This window comes from Benincasa hispida, chromosome 11 (genome assembly GCF_009727055.1).
Source record: "Benincasa hispida cultivar B227 chromosome 11, ASM972705v1, whole genome shotgun sequence".
Lineage (NCBI taxonomy): Eukaryota > Viridiplantae > Streptophyta > Magnoliopsida > Cucurbitales > Cucurbitaceae > Benincasa > Benincasa hispida.
Genome location: NC_052359.1, coordinates 73928015 through 73950364, shown reverse-complemented (window position 1 = coordinate 73950364; position 22350 = coordinate 73928015). Strand labels below are relative to the sequence as shown.

The window sequence follows — 22350 nt, the reverse complement described above, 5'->3', positions numbered from 1 at the left end:
CAATAAGATGCCTTAACCACTAACCACTTTGAAATAGTACTATTTGTATCAAACTTTAATTATAAACAACAAAAATCAATCAAAAGAAACAATTTAGAAAGAAACCCATAAGATCATAATGCACATAAATGATAAAGAAGATGGCTTTTCTCACAAGGGCTATATGGTTTGAGAGTTTGACCAAAAAAAAAAAAAAAAAGAAAAAAAATCTTCACAGATCATCATGTGGCTTGGTCTCGCATGGCTTCCTTTAGAAGCCGGCACGTCCATATGTCCATCACCCAAAAAACAATACTTTAAAATGGCTTTCCCTCGCTTGCCATGAAACCGTCATCAAAGCTCTCACATGATCCAACGATGGCGATGGCTTCAGGATCAGGCATCCATGTATTATGGACCCACAGACAACCTTGCCGTTGAAAAAGTTTGGGATTTTTCTTTCCATTTTTTTTTTTTGATGGGTTTTCAGTCATAATTGGCAGCCCGGAAGGAAACGGATAGTTTCATCATTTTCGACAGGAAATCGATTTGAGAGAGAAAGAGAGACTGAGATTTCTGCGGTGAAATTAAACGCTGGAATTCCGGGTACGTTTTAATTTCTTCATAGCTTTAGAGGGATTTCAGCCTCTGCTAGGCTCTTCTTTCAGACAATGATCGTAGGTACTTTTTATCGGAATTTTGATCATAATCTTGTTAGTTTTTCATTTGGGGATGTGATTTTATCGATCTAGACTGGTGGGGTTTTGGTGTTTCGTTGCCGCGATTGACTTGTGATGCAGTGAATGGAATTTTTTCAATTTGTAGGCTGGTAAATGTGGCTGTGAAGTGGTGCATATTTGAGAGCTCTAGCTTTTCTTTCCCTTCTTGGCCCTGGAATTTGATTTTTGGTTTGTTCAGAAGGGAAAGAAAGGGCTATCTCGTGAGGGTTTGCCGGATTTTTGCATCTGTGTGATTGTACATATATTTGTATATTGAAAATGAGCGTTATTTCGGGTGTGATTTCTCGGCAAGTATTGCCTGCATGTGGGAATCTTTGTTTCTTCTGTCCGGCAATGAGGGCAAGGTCCAGGCAGCCTGTGAAGAGGTACAAGAAGCTTATTGCAGATATATTTCCTCGTAATCTGGTTAGTATTTTTTATGTTTATTGCATTTCACTATTGGTCCAGCATTATTTTGGCATGTGGAGGAGTTTGAAAGTTGGATTTTGCTTTGTTATGACTGATGCTTTTTTCATGTTCCATGAATGGGGTTTGCGGGGTTTTTAGTGATGATAAATCATGGCGAGTTTTATATTCAAAGTTTGAAGAACAAATTGGTCGATGCAACATTCAGCTTCTTACTAAGTGACATGCTTGTGTGTTTCTGCTTTATCCATTTCTAATGTTCTACACGTATTTTTAATTTATCTGTTTTTATTTTAGCCTACTGTCTACTGAACTGGTTTATTTAATTTATTTTGTTTTACTCTGTAAAGCAATGGCTTCGATCATTGTCTTTGCAACTTGGTGGTGTTGTTTGATCCTTTAGTGTAAACCATACTGGAAAATAATTTAATACAATGACCTTTTGATAGGGGTTTTACACTTTGGTATTTCATCAACATGAAGAAATGTGGACAATGAAAGGAATTTGGGAGACTTCCTGCTCCTACTCTCCTAAACTGGATTTCAATCCTACTCTTTCCAAAGAGACTTCTCTCTATTTAACTCAGTCCATCTCTCCCCTACAAATAAAGTCATCAAACTAACTTGCTCACATTACTCCATCATTGTTGTTTCTTACCATTCCCTCTCTCAAATGACGTGGGTTTCTAAAATTCTCCCTTCCTCGGGCCTAACACTCATGCTTTCTTCTCCCTTCCATCCAGGTAGGGGCCATCAAACAGCGTAATCCCCTCCCAGAATCTAATTATCATTACAAATGAGAAACAAATTAATTAGTCCCCAAGTGTATGTGGGCTTTAATAGATGGGCAAAATTGGAAGCATCAACTAAAGAAATTTGAAGATGAGGGATGAAAGTAGCTCTTTTTTGGTTGGATGATTGAAGTGGGGGATGTTGTTCGAAGGATCACTTATTCCTTTCTCTCCACCTATCCAAAAGAGAATCACCTTTATAGTTTGTGATTGACATTCTTACTATTGTGTTGGGAGTCGAAAGAGTGGAATTCTCTCATGTTCTGTGTTTCTTAAAGCTCAAGACCCAATCAAGCGCAATAGTCTTACGGGGCTTAAATGCAAGACCCAAAAAACTCTGCCAAGTTTTTTTTTTCCTCCCCCGAGGCACACTGTATATAAAAGTATTACCTAAAGAAAAGAAAGCATAGATGAAGTGGGGATATGGAAAAAAGAACCCTAAACAAAAGGAATTTTGTATTTAGTCTTGGTAAATTTTTTTTAGTTACTAAAGAAGGAAAAACCCTACTCATTACTATTTTTTTTTTTTTTTTTTTAAATAATGAAAAAGCCTCAAGGTCTAGGGTTTTGGGCTTGGGGCTTCACGAAGGGCACATGCCTTGAGGCATCAGACTTGTGCCTAGTGCCTAGACACGTTCCCGGGAGGGCTCTTTAAAACACTGCTCATGTTTGTGTTGAACTCTAAAGGTATTATTAGCATTCCTGATATTCACTAGTGAAAGATTGATAGGAGTGGAGTTTTCACTATGTGATCTATCCTTGCTCCTCTTATGGAGGGGGCCAATTTCTCTGTCCTCTGTACTTTTTTATGGTGAAAATTAAAATGATGCTAACTCAATTCAGTGGTTGGGTCTAATATGCTGCTTTTCTTTTATAAAAAAGTTATTAATATTATTATTTATTTACTTTTTTTTTTTAATTAACAAGAAACAACTTTTCATTGTTTGGGTCTACATGTGCTTATCATTAACCCTTATTACTCAACAACTTCACATTGAATTGTTCATCAGTTTTTTGATATCCTCTTAATTGACTAAGGATAAACCCCATATTATGTTAGGAAGAAGGACCGAATGATCGGAAGATAGGGAAATTATGTGAATATGCTGCCAAAAATCCTCTCCGAATTCCGAAGGTAAAATTTATCAAGCCTTAACATTGTGGTCTGCCATGTGATATCACAATTTTATTTTTCTGTACTGTTCGTTCACTCTTGTTGTGGCTGGTTCACTTAATTATACATCATCAGCAAGTTAGGTGACATCGAGCTGGATAGCATTGTTCCCAAAGTATATTTGTATAAGTATAACTTCTCTCCAACATTCTATTTTCAGCATAACTTTTTTGTCTCTATCTTTTTGTTCATTTGCTTTAAATACCTCCTAAATATTCTAACTTACTTTAAAATAAGAATCTCTAGACGAATTATTTGTAAAACCCTATAGTATTTTAGTTAGCATTTGCCCATTTGTCTCAGATGACCAGTCTTCCAGAAGCTTCTCTAAGTTTGATTTAATATTGGCTTTCATTCAGCCGTCATGATTTTTATGGATTTAGAAAGTTTGATGATGGGACTTGGAGCATATGATTGATTGGTATTCTGATCACCGGAGGAACTCTTTCAAGAACCCTGTTTGGATAGTTTTCCAGCTTAACTCTACAATCAGGATAATATCATATGTTCATTTTTATTGTGTCCCTTTGTGCACACGCGTTTACTGGCATGCGACTTTACAGATTGAGCTAAACCAAGCCAGTATGCACATTGTATTAAAAGTAATATCTTATACATATATATGTATGTATGTATGTATGTACATTAGAAGAGAAACAAATTTCATTGGTGAGTGAAATGAAAAGATCCGAAACACCTATAGCTGAATTACATAGGGCATCTCCCATTGGAATCAGAAAAGAAAGGCTGGATTACTCGAGGAATATTCAAACTGTTGGAATAGGTATTGCTAGCATTTGCTAGTATACAAACACTGGACAAGTATACGATTATGGTCTTCACTTGCCTTCATGCATAGCACAGAACTGATGGACTAAAAGCCATTGAAGACAGCTTTTTTTGAAGTCTATCTTCTTTATTAACACATTCCCTTGGTTGAATTCCATAGTAACAGGTAACACATTTCTTTCTTTGGGCTACTGGTCTTCCCAACAAGCTTTGAACATCATGTAAGAATTATAGAATGACTTTACCAATGAATGAATCAAAATAGAGCCTGCATCCTCCAGCTTCCACCACTATTTATCATTTCTTTCATGATTATAAATACTACCATCCAGAGTAGAAACCATGAGTTTCAACTTGGAGAGAAATTATAGTATATGCTACCGAATGATGAGTCATGAACAAGGCTTTTTTTTATAGCAAAATTGACAACTTTTCATTGAATAAATGAATAGAGGCTAATCAAATTGGAGTAGCTTTTGTTTTCTAATCTGTATACATTCATGTATCTTTTCCAAAAGGGAAAATCACATCTTATCTTTTGTATCTTTGTCTCCAGTTGGAAGATCTCCTTCAATCAAGTTTCATATTTTCTTCTTGGATCATATTATCACATTAACAAAGGAGTATGCTAATATTTTTAAAACTAAATTTATAAGATGTAGTTTCTGCTCCAGATAAACCAATCATCTCAGGGAAGTTTCTGGTTACTGTGCTGCATGCATTCATGTATCCTTTGACCTTTGTGGAGTTCAGATTGCATTTTATCATTTGTATTGTTGTTTCTGTCATTGGAAGATTTCTTTAAATCAAGTTTCATACCTTTTTCTCTTTCGATGAAGTGTTTTACCCCAATAATTATCAAATGAATTAGCATGATAAATGTTTGATTATAGTTTTTGTACCAATTTTTGATCTCCAAATTCCATGATCAGATCACAACTTCCCTTGAGCAAAGGTGTTACAAAGAATTGAGGAACGAAAATTTTCAAGCTGTTAAAATTGTCATGTCCATCTACAGAAAACTTCTGGTTTCATGTAAGGAGCAAATGTGAGTAAAACCTTCTTTGCATTCTGTATATCTGCACCTAATATCTACTTCTCTCATATCTAAGAGAAAACACTTCAGTTTGACCTACCTAAAAATCTTCAACGTCTTTTATGTCAAAATATGTTTTTTTATTCTTTCATACAGCTCAATGGACTTAACCATGTTTTCTAGTGCTTGGAGCATGCTCCAGTCAATGTTTTTAGATATTGGGTTTGTGAGCACCTAGGCAGAAAGGAAATGAGGTTGAAATTTTAACATCTTTAATAAACTTTTTATGAAATCTATTAAGAATGGAGATATCTGCTGTCCATTAGAGGCACCATTTTTTTTTTAAAAAAAAATTAAACTTTTCTGTCACCGATCCATGGAATAACGTGAAACTTAGTATCTGTTCTAAACATAAGTGATTGACCCAAGCGGATGTGTGAAATACTTGTAGGCCGCTTTTTGCTAGCAGCTTAATAAGCATTATGCAAACTCTAATGGATCAAACACGGCAGAAGGAAATGCAAATTATAGGATGTCAGACTCTATTTAGTTTTGTGAATAGTCAGGTAAGTTAAAATTTTTGCTTTAGTTATCCTTATTTTCATTACATTAGTATGGAGTTTTATAATGTATACTTTATTGAATTGGTATTGAATTTCTGATGGTCCAGACTGATGGGACTTACATGTTTAACCTAGAAGCGTTTATTCCAAAACTGTGTCAATTAGCTCAAGATAGTGAAGATGATGAAGGAGCTGAAAACTTGCGTTCAGCTGGCTTGCAAGGACTTTCTTCAATGGTATTCCTTTCTATATCTACATTAAGCTAGTCAAAGGGAATTAATACTTTAGAAAAAAGAATAGAAGACAATATCCCAATTCTTTTTCAATTGTACATCTTTTCTCTTTCTTTCCCTCCTTTTAAACAGAAACATGACTCATTGATAGAAAATTGACAAGAGGAACGCTCAGGACTCTCCAGGTGGTAATTATGGTAGAGATAGAGTAACTATAAAATGGTTTGGATAAAGGACACCAAGTGGAGGCTGCAAAAACTTATTAGATTACATACCTCCTTCAAGTCTCTTTCAATATGTTGGAAAAATTTCTATTCCTTTGTTTGAAATTTATAATTAAGAAAGTAACACCATCAAAAGGTTTCCGTGGAAATTGCATTATGAATTTTCTTAGTACTTCTTTTTGGAGCCAGTTGAAAATTAAATATGCTGAACAACATGGAGAATGGGCAATTGAGAAATTGTAAAATTTGGTTTCCTACAGGATAGTGTAATGAACTTCATAAGAAGGTGGGTCCTTGTGAGATATCTCAAAGAATTGGTGTGAGTGCCTATAGGAGTAGAGTAGTTACGAGCTAATATCAAAAACTCTCCCATCTTCAATGCGACTGATTTTCAGGATTATACAAATAGGTTCCGGTTGGCATCCTAAAACATTGGATGACTAATTTTTGAGGGAAGGGATTTTATGTAATGCTCTGTGTGTGGCTGTGTGTATTTATATAGATTCCCCCCCCCAACCCATTTTTGTTGGTCATTCCTATTATTGATTAGTAACAATTAGAACTTTTACTGTGTGAATTTAGATAAGAAGGTTTCTTCTCTATTGTATGGTGCATTGTGTACATTTTCTGTGTGATTCTAAACACATATTCTTTCTTTCATTCTTCTTGATGATGATAAATTAATAAGGTACCCAAAGCAAAAAAATAAAAATATGAATAAGGTACCTAACTCATGATCTTGCAAGAGAGTACACATTGAATTGTTTATAATCTTTTCATTCACAAAGTATATTCCTTATTCTGTAAAATGTGTAGCATGTCAGAACTAATTTGGTTTATGTTTTCTTCCAGGTATGGTTTATGGGTGAATACTCTCATATTTCTGCCGAGTTTGATAATGTAAGTTGATTCAGAAAATCTGGACTGATCTGGATTTTGTTATCCCAAGTACTGTATATTATACTATTATTATATTTTCTTCAATCTATTATCTATGTTCCTATTTTTTAGTTATTAAATCAAACAATCCATCTCTAGGTTCATATCTTCCATGTCCACCCCAAAACTTATACCTTTGATGGAAAAACAAACATTATTTCTAATGACTAATATTAGCATGGTATGAAATTTGATGCATAGCTTGGTTTGTCCTGTGACCTCTCTTTACAGATTGTTTCGGTGGTCCTGGAAAACTACGGGGCTCCAGGAACGGGAGGAGGGTGCAAAAATTCAGACAACTCAAATAACCGATGGGTGCAAGAAGTGCAACGGGAGGAGGGTCATATCTCTTCATCATCAGTTGTCATAATGAACACACCATCTTGGAGGGAAATCGTGACTGAAAGAGGTGAAGTGAACTTGACAGGGTAATCATATGACTCTGATTAAGTCTCCATGCTATAATCTTGAAATAAATGTTTCATTATACATTAACCATCTTTGCTTGATAGGGAGGATGTCCAAAACCCTTGCTTTTGGTCTAGGGTTTGCCTACACAACATGGCCAAACTTGCCAAAGAAGCTACAACCATGAGGCGTATTCTAGAATCTTTGTTCCGTTACTTTGATAATGGAGATCTATGGTCTACTGAACATGGTATTGCAGCTCCAGTTCTGAAGGATTTGCAGTTCTTAATGGACAAATCTGGTGCGTTCTCAGTCCCGTTCTCCTTGTACCCTTTTCCTCTTTACTCATTCCAATGGCTTAACCTCATGTTTCCTAATGAATTTTGGTTGATTGTTTGTATTTTTATTTTGACAGGTCAAAGTACACATGTTTTGCTTTCCATATTGATTAAACATCTTGATCATAAAAATGTCCTGAAGCTGCCTAACATGCAGCTGGACATTGTTGCTGTGACTACTGCTCTTGCCCAAGAGGCAAAGGTTGAATCGTCTGTTGCGATAATTAGTGCGGTGAGTGACTGCATGAGGCATTTGAGGAAAAGCATACACTGCTCACTTGATGCTGCAAATTTAGGGAACAATGTGAAAAATTGGAATAAAAGCTTAAGTGAGGCAGTGGATCAGTGTCTGGTACAGCTAATATATAAGGTGATGAGAATGCTGTTCTACTTTCAGGATGCATTTGTAATTCCTATGAAAATTTGAACTGTTTAACTTCCATTATTGTTGTGCTATATATAGAATTTAAATGCCTAACTAAGCACTGGAAAGCAGGTTGGAGAACCGGGCCCAGTTCTTGATGCTATGGCTGTAATAATGGAGAGCCTTTCTACCATTACCGTCATAGCCAGAACTACAATTTCTGCTGTTTATCGTGCTGCTCAAATTGTTGCCTCCTTGCCCAATTTATCATATCAAAATAAGGCAAGAAACAATCTTCTGCTTTTAACTCCGATTTATTCTCTACAGCAAAGTTTAACCTTTTGATTTTAATAAATTCAGTGTTTTATGGCTTAGGCATTCCCTGAGGCTTTGTTTTATCAGCTATTACTGGCTATGGTCCACCCAGATCATGAAACCCGAGTTGCAGCTCATCGTATTTTTTCAGTTGTCCTGGTGCCATCTTCTGTTTGTCCTCGTCCATTCTTCTCAGATCTTGAGTCGATGACAGCATCTGACCTTCCTAGGACGCTCTCAAGAGCCGTGTCTGTTTTTTCTTCTTCAGCTGCCCTTTTTCAGAAGCTAAGAAATGAAAAGGTCTCCTCACTGGAGAATGGTCTTCCAGATATGAAAGATAGCTCTCTTGTCGATCGTGAACAGGAAAGTGTAAGTAATGGTATGCTAAGTAGGTTGAAGTCGTCCTACAGTCGGGCTTATAGCATAAGAAGTTCTGGACCTTTGAGTACCGATGCAACTACTATGAACGGCTTGAGCAAAGAACCAGTATGTTATGTGACTATTATTTCATTTTAAGTATTCTATTGGCAATAATCTTGTATAGTGTATAAAAACATACAGTCACCAGATTAGGCATTGGGAAATACTGATTACTATGTGACATGCATTTCGTTTATTGTTGTTCCCTGCAAATAGAAGTGATGTCATAGGTGTTAAAGTAGTCCATTGTTATAGTTTGCTTGCATTGTTATACTACTTGATGTTTTTTTATCCAAAAAAAGATGATTGGATATGTGCATGGGTGTTCTGTTGATGATTGACATGTCAACATAATAGTGAAATAGAATTTAGCCAAGTCTTTATTTTTTTTCCTTTTTCTTTTTTATAATTTTATTTATGGTAACAAGAATATTTGTTTCTATAGTTAAGATTGTAGTATGCATTCGTCTAGGGTTTATTATGATGTAGACTGTTAAAAGATTTGTGGCACCTAGATATACATGTATATATTTTTTCCGTAATTACCCGCTTGATTCTCAATGTCTTCAGTAGCATGCAGTTTTTTCTGGAAATGTCTATGCAACGTAGTTGACTTATGCTAATATGCTTTAGCTAGATTGCCAAATTAACGTTTTTATTTGAGTGTGACATGAGTGTGACATGGAAGTAGATGAGAGCTCAATCTGTGTTAGAATGACCATCAATGTTATCAAGTTTGGAGAATTTCTCTGATCTTTTGCATGTCATCAAGCTTTGGTAAACTTACTTTTTCCTTCTCTTTTCTCTTTTCCTAATCAAGATTCAGGAAGCTTATTCTCTACGACTCAGTAGCCGCCAAATTACACTTTTGCTCTCATCAATTTTTGTACAGTCCATATCTTCCGCCAATTTACCAGAAAATTATGAAGGAATTGCCCATACATACAGCTTGATCTTACTGTTTTCTCGAGCGAAGGTAATTGTATTATTAGGTTGAAGACGATACTTTTCAGATGGGTTGATTTTTCGTTTGCTTGGGATGTGAACTATCATTATTTTTCAGTTGAAAATTTCATTTTCTGGGTAGTAACGCTCACAAGAGTTTTCCTTATCTTGAAGAAGGCAGTTGTTGCATTCCATCCATGTTATGCACGGAAAAAAAAAAAGGAAAAGAAAAGAAAAGAAAAAAGGAAAAAAAAGCCTGAAAGAGATTTGTCCATAGGGTTCTCTTCCCATCAGAAAATGGGTGACCAATGAGCGTGTAGTTTATAGGAGACTGTAAATTATTAGAGAAATGATAACCTGAAAATTTCATACATCAATAGAGTTTGTTTTTTCATTGTTTCTTATCAAAAGGAGAATGATTTAAATTTTTAGTGGCAATTAGTCTAATGATATCATTTCTTGAAATTGGTCATCCTACAGTTCAGATGAACACTTTTAAGATTTTGAAGGTTATGTTGTTAAACTCCTCTAGAACCAGAAAAATATGGTACCTAGAACGACTTTACTATATATAAAATTTTTATTATCCTTTCAAAATATTTATTTCTTCCATTCTCTAATCTTAAAGTATATGGTTCTTTCCGTGCAGAACTCAAGTCACGAGGTCCTAGTACGAAGTTTTCAGTTAGCATTTTCATTGCGAGACCTTTCTCTCAGTAAAGGAGGTGAAGTTTTTAAATTTTAGAACAAATTTGGTCTTCAATCCAATCTCTTGATGGATTAGGTTTGAAATTTGCCACTGTCAAACTTTGGAGAAAGATGCATGATATGCAAGATGTCATTTCATGCATCTGTCATATATGTGAGGAAGAAATAGGAACGCGGTAGAGGTTGATGGTATTTAGACTAAAACATTGAAATGAAGAAATTTATGTGAGAGTTGACTGAAAGGAGGGGGTGTGTGGGGGCAAGATTATACTGAAGTGTCGCGAAGCTTGATTTTCCATCCATTTTAAATTTAAACTCTGCTACAACTGATGCTGCAGGATCACTGCCACCATCGCGATGTAGATCCCTATTTACTCTAGCCACATCAATGATCCTCTTTTCATCCAAAGCTTTTAGTATCCTTCCTCTTGTTGACCGAATGAAGGCTATATTTGCGAGCAGAATGGTATGTTGCCCATTTACTTTTTATTAAAAGAACTGATGCATATAGGTTTTACCTTAAGCAATCTGAGGTTCCATGTTCAATAATTCCTGTAATGGTTGTTTGTTTCTCAGTTATGCATCTGACCTTTTAGACCAACCATTACCTTCCAGATTAAGTCTGTGTCTATATCTGAAGCTGCTGTATTGATTTCAATCATGACTTGTTTCTGATCTCTTTAGGCCGATCCCTTCCTACAACTGGTAGAAGACTGCAAGTTACAAGCTGTTACCATACAGTCTGACATACGGACAAGTCTATATGGATCAAAGGAAGATGATGATTTGGCCTCAAAATTTCTTTCTGAAGAAGAAATAACCGAAGATCAAACTAGAGAATCCTTTGTTACTGAGATTATAAAGAGCTTGGATGTACTTTCAGACGTAAAGCACTAAACACCCATTTCTGGATTGGTTCATTTTTATTGATCAACAGTAACATTTTTTCACCTTTATGGTGCAGTCTCAATTCTCCAGCATAAAGGAGCAACTTCTCAGCGAGTTCTTACCCGACGACATGTGTCCTCTCGGAAATCAGCTGTTAGAGGAAACTTCGAATAAAGTATATCAGGTTATACTTAGAACTCTAATGAATTCATTAAAGAGACAATAAACATATGTAGCATAACTTTTCCTTCCTTAACTTGTGTTACGCGTGACTTGTGTTCTTCGCAGTCTCCACTTTTTAGCATTGATGAAGAATCATTTGGTGATTCGTTAGAAAGCCAAACTAAAGATAATCAAGAGTTGCACATTGTGATTCCCCTTTTGAGTGTGAATCAGTTTTTAGAATCAGTATGTCAGCAACTTCAAGGTCTCATTATTAGATAAAGTGATTAAAATTGGAAATTTCAATGGTAGCTTACTCTGTCACTTTTCATCTAATCAGGTACTTGAAACGACACATCAAGTTGGAAGAATCTCCATCTCTACCACAGCTGACGTGCCTTTCAAGGAAATGGCCCATCATTGTGAGCTACTTCTGATGGGAAAGCAGCAGAAGATGTCATCTTTGATGACTTCTCAACAGAAACAGGAGACGGTTATGTTTGTATCCCTACAAAACCAAGAGAATGAGGTAAACCCAAGACACGAACCTAATTATGTGTCAATATTGTGGGTCATATGTAAAAATTGTTTGCTGGGATATAAATTATAGTTATTCCACAAGTAGAAATTCTGCTACATGTATTTCAGCTCAGGAATACATTCATGAACGATCCAAGTCAATGATTGAGAAAATATGAAAGTTGAGAGACTGAGGAAAAAGAAACGATAATAGGAGAGATGAAATAAGAGAGAGATGAGGATATGGAAGCAAATACCAAATTGTAATATATCAAAACCATCTGTATGACAAAATGGAAATTTGTATGAAAGTCAAACTTAGTTATCCAGAATTTCTATAACTTGTTTATGTTGTTAGATCGTTGATATGATATTAAATTTACCGGCACACATCAGCTTAAGATTCTGGGTCAAAAACGGTAGATTTAACATTTTTAGTGGCAAATATACATAGTTTTCTTACTTTATATTTTCAGGATGCAACTTACAAACTTCTAGCATATTCCTGAAATTGCAGGTTGGCAATCCAATCATTGAACACTTCACAGCTAACCCATATCGACCTCCCTTTGGACCGATTGTGACGCCGTGCATGGCTGAATATCAGTGTCATACAAACTCATTCAGATTACCAGCTTCTAGTCCATATGACAACTTTCTCAAAGCTGCAGGTTGTTGATTCCATTCCCGTGTAAAGTATCCCATGTTCTTTCCAGATGAAACAGAAGTATTAGGTACTCGAGCCATCAATTTCGACAAGCGAGATGACTCGGCAACTGGAGTACATTTTGTAAGTAGTTACTACAGGAGGAAAAAAAAAGGATAAGCTTCACTACTTGTTTTCAGTTAAGTTTGAAGGTCTAAAATCTTCAATTCGTTCATTCATTTTTTCCCCTTCAAGTTTTCTATTCATATTTCTGTACTCCTGCTAAGACATGTTATTTTTGCTCCCTTCTCTAGATGATTAAATGTCTTTTGTTTTTTTGGAGGGCTTCCTTAATTTAATTGATTGTATATTTTGTTTTTCTATTGTTGTATTCAAACTCTAAACTAGTGTTAAAGTTATGCAATGGAACGGCATATCCTTGCATTACAGAAAAATGCTAGGTAATTAAAATTCAGTGAAGCCAGTTTTTCACCAAGACAGTTTCATATGATTTTTCATGACATTAATTTCTTTTTTCAATCTCAATAATGTATTTTTTAGACATGGACTTGTGGAAACTGTTATGATAGAGTGTATGGTTACCTGAAGTATCATTTAAGATATTTGAAGTAATGATATTGATCAAGATTAGAGTATTTGGGGGTGATGAGTTGAGTTAGTATGGGAAGTTAACTAGTCTGTGAAGTTAAATAATTTGTATTTGGGGTGTAGAGTTTAAACTGTGTTTGGGATGTAGAGTTTGTTTAACACGAAGTTCTTAAGCTTGTCTTTTTTTTTTTTGGTTAATTTTTTATGTTCTATATTTTAACCAAAATTTTCAACCCTAACCAAATTTATTTAAATTTTGTCTGCATTATTTGTTGTACCTTTTTATTTTAAACTTCAATCAAATTTGATTTGGAATGGAATATGAATAATAAATTTATTAACTTGAGATCAACTCAAGTCATTTAGATTTTAATTTTTTGAAAATTTTTGGGATAAAATTTAGAATGTCTTACTTTAATTCCAGGTAAATGATAGGACAATTGTTTTAAATGAAAAAATGGTTGGAAATATTATTAGTGATAGATAGTAATAGATATCTACCATTGTCAGTGATAAATACTGACAGATGTCTATCAATGTCTATTATTAATAGATAATGACATTTTGTTTGGTTCATTTTTCTATATTTGAAATCAGTCTTAAATGTTATATATATATATATATATATATATGTTAGCATATGTATGTATGATTTGGAATACTTGGCAAGATCTGTTTTGTACATTTTATTCTAGCTGAAAACCCTGGATTTAGATAAATATATTTTACATATGTTATATAAAAGTATGTTTTCCACCAGAATGTATATAAATTGTTTTAATATGTTTTTTTTGTGGAAAAGGAAATGTTTAAATATCTGGTTTTGAGAAAATCATACTTTACTGTGATTTGAGGGATTGGATTTCAAATCACTAAGAGTTGATTGTTGTACTCTGAGGAACTACATGAGATGATAAAAAAGATCTGTGGATCTAGATTCTAAGCCTATAGTGGAGTATCGCACTAGATAGTCAGAAGACCGCGAGATCTAATGTTTGAGACATTGGAAGGAATCCTCATATAGGACGGTCAGATGGGACTATAGGCCCAATTCTGAGCCTATAACAAGATTCAAGGCTGACATCTTCACATGGTTAGGTGATAATGAGATCAGGGTTTGATTTTCAAAACTTGGTTGTGATTTATTTGGATCTGGTTTNGTGTAGTTATCGAAACATATCGGGAGGAAGAATGAAGATGAAGTTTGTCAATAAATACACAGACTTAAATAGTAAACACCGTTAAAGTTGAAAGAGTTGAATTATTTCTCATATATTGTAAAGTATGTGGATCAAATAAGAAGTTGATAGCAATACATGATACCTTAATAAAGGTCTTATATTTTAATTATGTTGACCTTTTCTATTATTTACGCAAATGTCTAAGTGGGTTGGTTAATTATACCAAAATTATGATCCAATTACCTTTTAGTCCCCAAGCTACAATTAGTGGTTGGAGAGAGAAATTGCATTTATGATATAGTTTTTCATATTTACGAATCATCTTCAATGTTAGAGAGAGAAAATGCATTTATTATGTTCTATTAATTATTTGAGATTTCTTCTCATTTTCAATTAGAGAGAAAATGTATTTAATATAATTTTATTTTTCATTTAACACATTTAGACGTATCAATTTCTAGTTATTTTAAATATATTTTAAAAAAATATTGTTTTAGATGTTTGTAAAATGTTTTAACCAATATATGAAATATATCATAGTATGTAAATCAGAAATTGCCTCAATGTTCAACATAAATCTGAGTATATATCATAAATTTCTTTTATTATATTCTGGGATTTTGTTGAACATTGAGTCAATATCTGATTTATATATTGTGGTATATTTCATATATTGGTTAGAACATTTGCAAACATCTAAAACAATATTCTAAGATATATTTAAAATAACAATGAATTCATCAGAAAAATTAGTTGCTCGATACGTCTAATGTGATAAATAAAAAATAGAATAATATTAAATACATTTTCTCTCCAATTGAAAATGGGGAGATCTCAAATAATTAATAAAATATAATAAATGCATTTTCTTTCTCCAATATTAAAAATGCTTCGAAATATGAAAAAATATATAATAAATGCACTTTCTTTCTCCAATTTTGTCTCTCCAACTGCACACCACAAGGGATATTTTTATCCAAAAATAGTATTAAGTCCCTTATATAAAAATATCCAAATATTTAGACATTTATGAAAATAAGTTTTCAAAAGGGATTAAATCAATAATAATCCCATCATTTTAATCAACTTCATCCAACTCAATCGATGGGCCAAACACTCCTTGGATGTCTATGCACCTTCATGTCTAATAGATCCTTGAAGTTAGAATTTTTATATGAAAAGTCTTCAGGCTATATATTTCACTGAATGTCCTTTCATTTGTATTTTCATTAGACTTTCAGTTATAATTTTGGACCATTTTAACCTTTTTAACAATTAATTTAATTTTTTGAAATTATATTTTGTTTCTTTATTGAGTGAAATTGAAATTTGTTATAAATATTATAAAAAATAGATACCCATTAGATGTTCATGCTTAGTATTCATTGACCATGTGTCATGCCCCCATTTTTCAAAGTATTATCCATGTGTCTTGTAAATACCCATTCTCAATGTACATGTAATCCATCTCCTATTTGCCAAATTGCCTATAAATAGTAACCTCTCGTAGGTTTTGAAAGACAGGCAAATTCCATACAAATTGAGGAAAGTGGAGAAATTTGAGAATTTTATCATTTCTCATTTTTTAATTTATTTTATTTTATTTATTATTATATTTATTTATTTATTATTATATCATATTTTATTACCATCCGTGTTCCCGTTGTACTCCTTAAATTCACAACACGTTATCAGCACGAGCTCATGCCATTTTTCCCGCTAAAGATAGGTCCTAAAAGTATGTCGGGTTTTCCATCTTCGTTATAATTAATAAATTTAATGTTATTTTGCATATTCAATATCTGTTAGTTTTCTAACAATAAGTACAATATTTTATGATAGTGTTGCCATGGAAAATCTCACAAAACTAGAATTTTCCGTTCTTGATATTAACGACAATAATTATTTGTCATGGGTACTTGATACTAAAATCCACCTGGATGCTATGAATCTTGAGGAGACTATTAAAGAAGGAAATACAACATTTAGTCAAGACAAAACAAAAACTATAATTTTCCTTCATCATCATCTCTATGAGGGATTGTAAATGAAGTATCTTACAATAAAATATCCCTGTATCTTGTGGAAAAATTTGAAAGAGAGGTATGATAATCAAAAAACAGTTATTCTTCCTAAAATTCGTTATGAGTGGATATACTTGAGGCTACAAGATTTCAAATCAGTAAGTGATTACAACTCCGCATTATTTAAAATAAGTTAGAAATTGTTGTTATGCGGAGAGAAAATTACTGATGTTGATATGTTAGAGGAGATATTCTCTACATTTCATGTCTTGAATATTCTTCTGCAGCAACAATATTGAGAGAAAGGTTTTAAACAGTATTCTGAGTTAATTTCATGTCTTCTTGTGGTCGAACAAAATAACGAGTTATTGATGAAAAATCATGAATCTCGACCAACCGAAACAACACCATTCCCTGAAGTGAATACTGTGAATGTTAATTATCGTAGTCGAGGTCGTGGTTGAGGTGATGATCGTGGTAGAGGAAGAAATAATTATTATTTTTGTGTTGGTCGTTCTAATCATTCAAATTTCAAAAGAACCATGCAAAATGATGTTCACTAAGGAAAAGTTCCACAAAATAAGATTTCAAAGAGTGTTGATAATAAATGCTTCCAAGGCGGAATGATTGGGCATTGATCATGTGCCTATGGTACATCAAAACACTCAGTTGGCCTCTATAATGTTGGAAAGGTACCAACACGCAGCAGAAGTGACGAAGATCGATAAGCACTCTAATTGATTAATTTTGGCAAAAACGAAAGCATGCTCAAATAGAATTTAATGGGTTTCAAGATATACCTTTGAAGAACCGTTGAAATCTTGATTTCCTGCTGCTAATTCCTCCAAGTTTTTGTGCAGACCACCACAAGATCTTCCCTACTATTCTCTTGGTGCTTTATATTGAGTTGTGGGACTCAAAATAAGCTAGAATCAAAGGGAATTTGGAGAATGCTTACTACAACAACCTAAAGAAGAACACCTTCTTCTACTCGAATTTTCAGAAAAATTCAATCGGTTGCAATCACTTCAACTTCACTCCAACCTCTTCAATATATTGTAGATTATCATGCAAAGAGATTTGCTGTATGGGATGCAGCTCATGCTTGGAGTTATTGAAGGTTGAAGATAATGGGTTCTTTGTGAGCAACTTTGAAGATGAAGTTGAAAAAAATCAAATTTTCATTTTTGTGTTTTTTATTTCCAAAATCTAATTTTGATTTAAAATCACTTTTGATTTCTAAAATCCAAATTTATTAATTTTACAAATTAATTTTCTAAAAAAAATAATAAATAATTATTTAAACAATTTAAATAAGTCTAATTAATTTAATATCCAATATTAAATTAATTTTACACAAATCCATCTTTATATATTTAAATCATATTTAAATATATATTCTCCAATTCCGTTTGATTCTAATTTGAATGTTTCAAATTAACTTATCACGCTACTCTAGAGTTTATCCATTTTCGAGCTAGTAGGGAGATCTCGTGGACCTACAGATCATGGACTCCAGCGATCCGAGATTAATCAACTAAATTCATTAGACCGATTTAACCCCCATTTGTTAACTAATGGGTAACTCCACTAAAGCCCATAGTTGAACTCCCCTCATTGTAGACATATTATGTCCACTCGATATAATCATGATTAGTAAGCTAACCCTTCACAGGTTGTTCGTAATAACGGCTGGGTTGAATCTTTGTTTTACCCCCAAAATTACCTCTTGTTCCTTTATTCCCCACTGATCCCCTAATAAACAATTATTTTGTGATCCAATCAACAAAACCGAGTCCCTCTCAGGCCAGTGAGAGGGCGGGGCCCCTTATTCAAGATCCAGAATCAGCATTTAAGGGAACAACCTCTCTACTATCTCTAAAAGTGGGTAGGAGTGAATTTCGTCTTGCACCCTATGTCCCCAGCTATTTATCCAGTCTTACCCCTAAAATGAGAGGTTTATTGAGCCGGTGCTATTGAGCCAACCCTCACCTATGCAAATCAAAGGATAATTCCAAATAAACAGGAGTTCATAGTTAGCTCAGGATTAAGGTCAAGTTACCTAGGTCATCGCTTTGAAATAGTCAGTCTTAAACAATAAACAACGTTATAAAGTAAGAGTGACTAATTTCGTGATTTGATCTTGTACAAATCCTTTTGCACAAGGACATCCTCACTCCTCATGTCCCAACATGAACGAATTAGGATAACTTCGTTTGTAGTACTTTACAACTCCTTGTAACAACTACAGAGCAAGCCGCATCCAATAGTGTTACCAGAATAAGGTACCCAACTTTATTCATATACTATAGATCATTTTGATTATTTACTTGAACCTGATCTACCTTTATGTCTCTACATAAAGTTCAAATACTCATTCAATAATCAAAGGACTTTTAGTTTATTGGATTTCTTATAAGCAATACATCTATTCAATAACACCTTATTGAACTTTCATAATAAGTTCCATTGTTTACATACCACGAGTTTTAGAACATAAAACCCAACTTATCAAGCCTCCTTAAAGGAAAAAGGAAAAATTGTGGAAACAAATTTTGCATACTAGGATAATAATATATTTGACGCATCTCATACGACAAACTTGGATGTGGAAGACTTCTTTGAATCTTCTGAAGAGAAGATTGGCGTAGTTGATGGAACATCAAGTATTTCTTTTGATTTTGAGAATAATGTTCTTGTTTATTTATTTATTTTTTAAATTTTAAATCTACCTTCATGTTTTTTAGTAACTTTTGTATATTATAAGTGTTGTTTTTTTTTTTTTAAAAAAAAATTGTAATTATATTCTTTTAATGAAGATACCTGGATCATTTTCATATGTTGAGTGACTAAAAAAAAAAATGAGTAAAGAAGATCTATGTCTGGCAGACAGTGTAACTATTGGGAATATCCTAAAACTCGCAATTCGTAAATATTGGAAACATATTTTATTTATCAATAAAAGTATTATTGAGTTGTTCATTCAATAAAATGTTATTGATATTGCATTCTATTGTAAAATCCAATAAACGAATCCATGACTATAGTATGAATACTTTAACTTTATGTAGAGACATAAATGTGGATCAAGTTTTAGTTTATAGACAAAATGGTCTACAAGTATATGGATGAGATTGGGTAGCTCATCCTGGGGACACTATTGGATGCAACATACTTTGTATAATTGATACAAATGATGTGATCTCGAAATCGTTCGTGTAGAGATATGTGAGTGAGGGCACCCTATGCAAAGGATATTTGTATAAGACCGGACCATGAAATAGTCACTTTTCTTTATAACGATCATTTACGGTTAAAGCTGACTATTTCAAATTCGATGACCTAGGGTAACTCGATTTTAATCCTGAGCTAACTATGAACTCCTATTTATTCGAGATTATCCTTTGATCTGCATAGGTGAGAGTAGTTCAACAACACTGCTCAATAAGCCTCACATTTTGGGGATAAGACCGGATAGATAGTTGGGGACATAATCTTGCCAGATGGAATTCCCTCCTACTTGATTTAGAGTTAGCAGATAGGTTGTTCCCTTAAGTACTATTTTCTGGTTTTGAACAATGGGGTCCCACCCTTTCATGGTCGAGAGGGATATGGTTTATTAGTTGGACCATAAACCAATTATTCAAATAGAGGATCAGTGGGAGCTTAAGGAGCAAGATATATTTATAGGGGTAAAACGATAATTTTTACCTAGCTGTAAATACGAACAACCTGTGAAGGATCAACTTACTGATTATGGTTAAAGTAGATAGAAATATATCTATAGTGAGGAGAGTGCAACTATCGAGCTATAATGGTGTGTGTCGGTAGTTAACGAATATTGATTAATTCGATCTAAAGAGTTTAGCCAATTAATCTCAAATCATTGGAGCTCACGATCTGTAGGTCCATAAGATCCCTCCATTAGCTCGTAAAATTATGTCTTGGATTAGTGAATTGAGCGGTTTTAAAATGTTCAAAATCGAAATTAGGGTTTTGAATTTGAAGTGTTCAAATTTAATCTAGGGTTTGATTAATTGTATTTGATACAATTAAAATGTTTAATTCTGTTGAAATTGAACATAATTGGAGAGATTAAAATATTCAAATATTGGTTTCAATATTGTTTTACATGAATAAGATTCATATATAAATTAGGTGTTTGATTAATTTAATATGTGATATTAAAGTATTAAATAAATAAATAATTAAAATTATTTAATTAATTATTTAAATAAATAAATCATTTTTTTTTCAATTTCAATTTAAAATTCAGATTTTGAATGNTTTTTTTCAATTTCAATTTAAAATTCAGATTTTGAATGTTGAACTAATACTAATTTTAGTGAAAATTAGATTAAATTGAAAATGAAATTGGAAAACTATTAGTTTGTTGGATTAACCCATTGATCAACACCAATCCTGCTAACTTGGTGCTAATTAAAGTGTTAATCAACATTACCAAGTAGTGGTTGCATGCTTATTATTCATAAATATGTTGAATTTCAGCACTGAAGAATGGATGGATTGAGATTTTCTGAAATTCTCCACTCTTTCTCAAACCCTCTTCTCCCTTTCATCCAATTGATTTCAATCTAGTGTTTCCACCACACAATACAAGTTAAAAAATAGTAGAGAAGATCATTGTAGTGTTCTATTAATGTTTTGGAGACCCAATTCGTGGAGACGAGATGAAATTGAAGAGTTTCATCAAAGGTATTATTCATCTTGAAACCCTTTTATGAAAACAATTTTATACATGTATTTAAACTCAAATTAAGTGTAATTAGAGTGCTTATTGATTCTAATTTCTTCAGTTGCATGCTTATTTATTCCATCAACAACTACACATACAATACTTACAAGTAAAAAATATTTTTCCAAATTGACAATACTGGAAGAAAAAGTCAATACGATACTAGGTTCTGCAGACCTGATCGAAGGTTTTGGAAAGCAAATATTATTTTACCTAGAGGAACAAAATTTACAATTGACAATACATTGTTCTTTAGTCAATCGAAGAGAAATCTTCTAAGTTCTAAAGATCTACATTGCATTGATTATCATATTGAGATTGATAATAAGAATAATGTGGAATATCTATATATCATATCCACTGTCTCAACTGAAAAACATATATTCGAAACGTTGTATGCTTTATCTTCTAGATTATATTATACTCATATACGAGTAATTGAAACATATGCAACAATGAACCTAAAGTTCATGAATCCATACATATTTACAATTTAGCATGACCGATTGGGTCATCCATGATCTATAATGATGAGAAGAATTATTGAGAATTAAAATGGACATCCATTGAAGAGCCAGAAGATTCTTCAATCTAATGAATTATCATGTGATGCTTGCTCTCAAAGAAAATTGATAATTAGACCATCACTAGCTAAAGTGGGGACTGAATCACCTGCATTTTTAGAACGAATTCATGGTGATATATGTGGACCTATTAACCCACAAAGTGGATCATTTAGATATTTTATAATATTAATAGATGCATCCAGTATATGGTCACACGTGTGCTTATTATCAAGTCGAAATCTTGCATTTGCAAGATAACTTGCTCAAATAATTAAGTTAAGAGCACAATTTTCTGATTATACAATTAAGACCATTTGTCATGATAATGTTAGTGAATTTATATCCTAAGCTTTTGATAATTATTGTATGTCAATTGAGATAAATGTTGAACATCTTGTAGCTCATGTTTATACACAAAATGGTTTAGTTCCATATAAAATTGATATCTCAACACAATAAGTTGTCACTAATGAGTCTGGAACATGCCAGAAGAGTGGTAGACCAGTGGGTTCTAAAGATAAAAATCCTCGAAAATGAAAAATAATTAATAATGAAAAAAACTTGGTTGAGAATGTAAATACCCATGAAGAAATCCTCGACATGACTAGTGAGGAAGGTGAAATATCTA

General features: G+C 33.3%; 1 protein-coding gene across 6 annotated transcripts; it reads left to right on the top strand.

Annotated features, from left to right (window-relative positions):
- The first annotated feature begins 271 nt into the window (after positions 1 to 271).
- Positions 272 to 13082, top strand: LOC120090943 (protein SEMI-ROLLED LEAF 2). 6 transcript variants are annotated; one of them, XM_039048643.1, is made up of 20 exons: positions 275 to 585; positions 805 to 1124; positions 2976 to 3050; positions 4811 to 4926; positions 5366 to 5480; positions 5585 to 5713; positions 6787 to 6834; positions 7105 to 7301; positions 7386 to 7582; positions 7697 to 7989; positions 8116 to 8265; positions 8359 to 8784; positions 9539 to 9694; positions 10313 to 10388; positions 10710 to 10837; positions 11056 to 11256; positions 11336 to 11443; positions 11548 to 11667; positions 11762 to 11950; positions 12458 to 13082. In XM_039048643.1, exons 2-20 carry the CDS (start codon positions 978 to 980, stop codon positions 12617 to 12619), a joined length of 3033 nt encoding a protein of 1010 aa, XP_038904571.1. In that variant the 5' UTR covers positions 275 to 585; positions 805 to 977; the 3' UTR covers positions 12620 to 13082. The 6 variants fall into 6 exon arrangements, with proteins under 6 accessions (XP_038904577.1, XP_038904571.1, XP_038904575.1 ...); XM_039048647.1 differs by having other exon boundaries at positions 275 to 656; XM_039048646.1 differs by having other exon boundaries at positions 275 to 660.
- The last annotated feature ends 9268 nt before the right edge of the window (positions 13083 to 22350 follow it).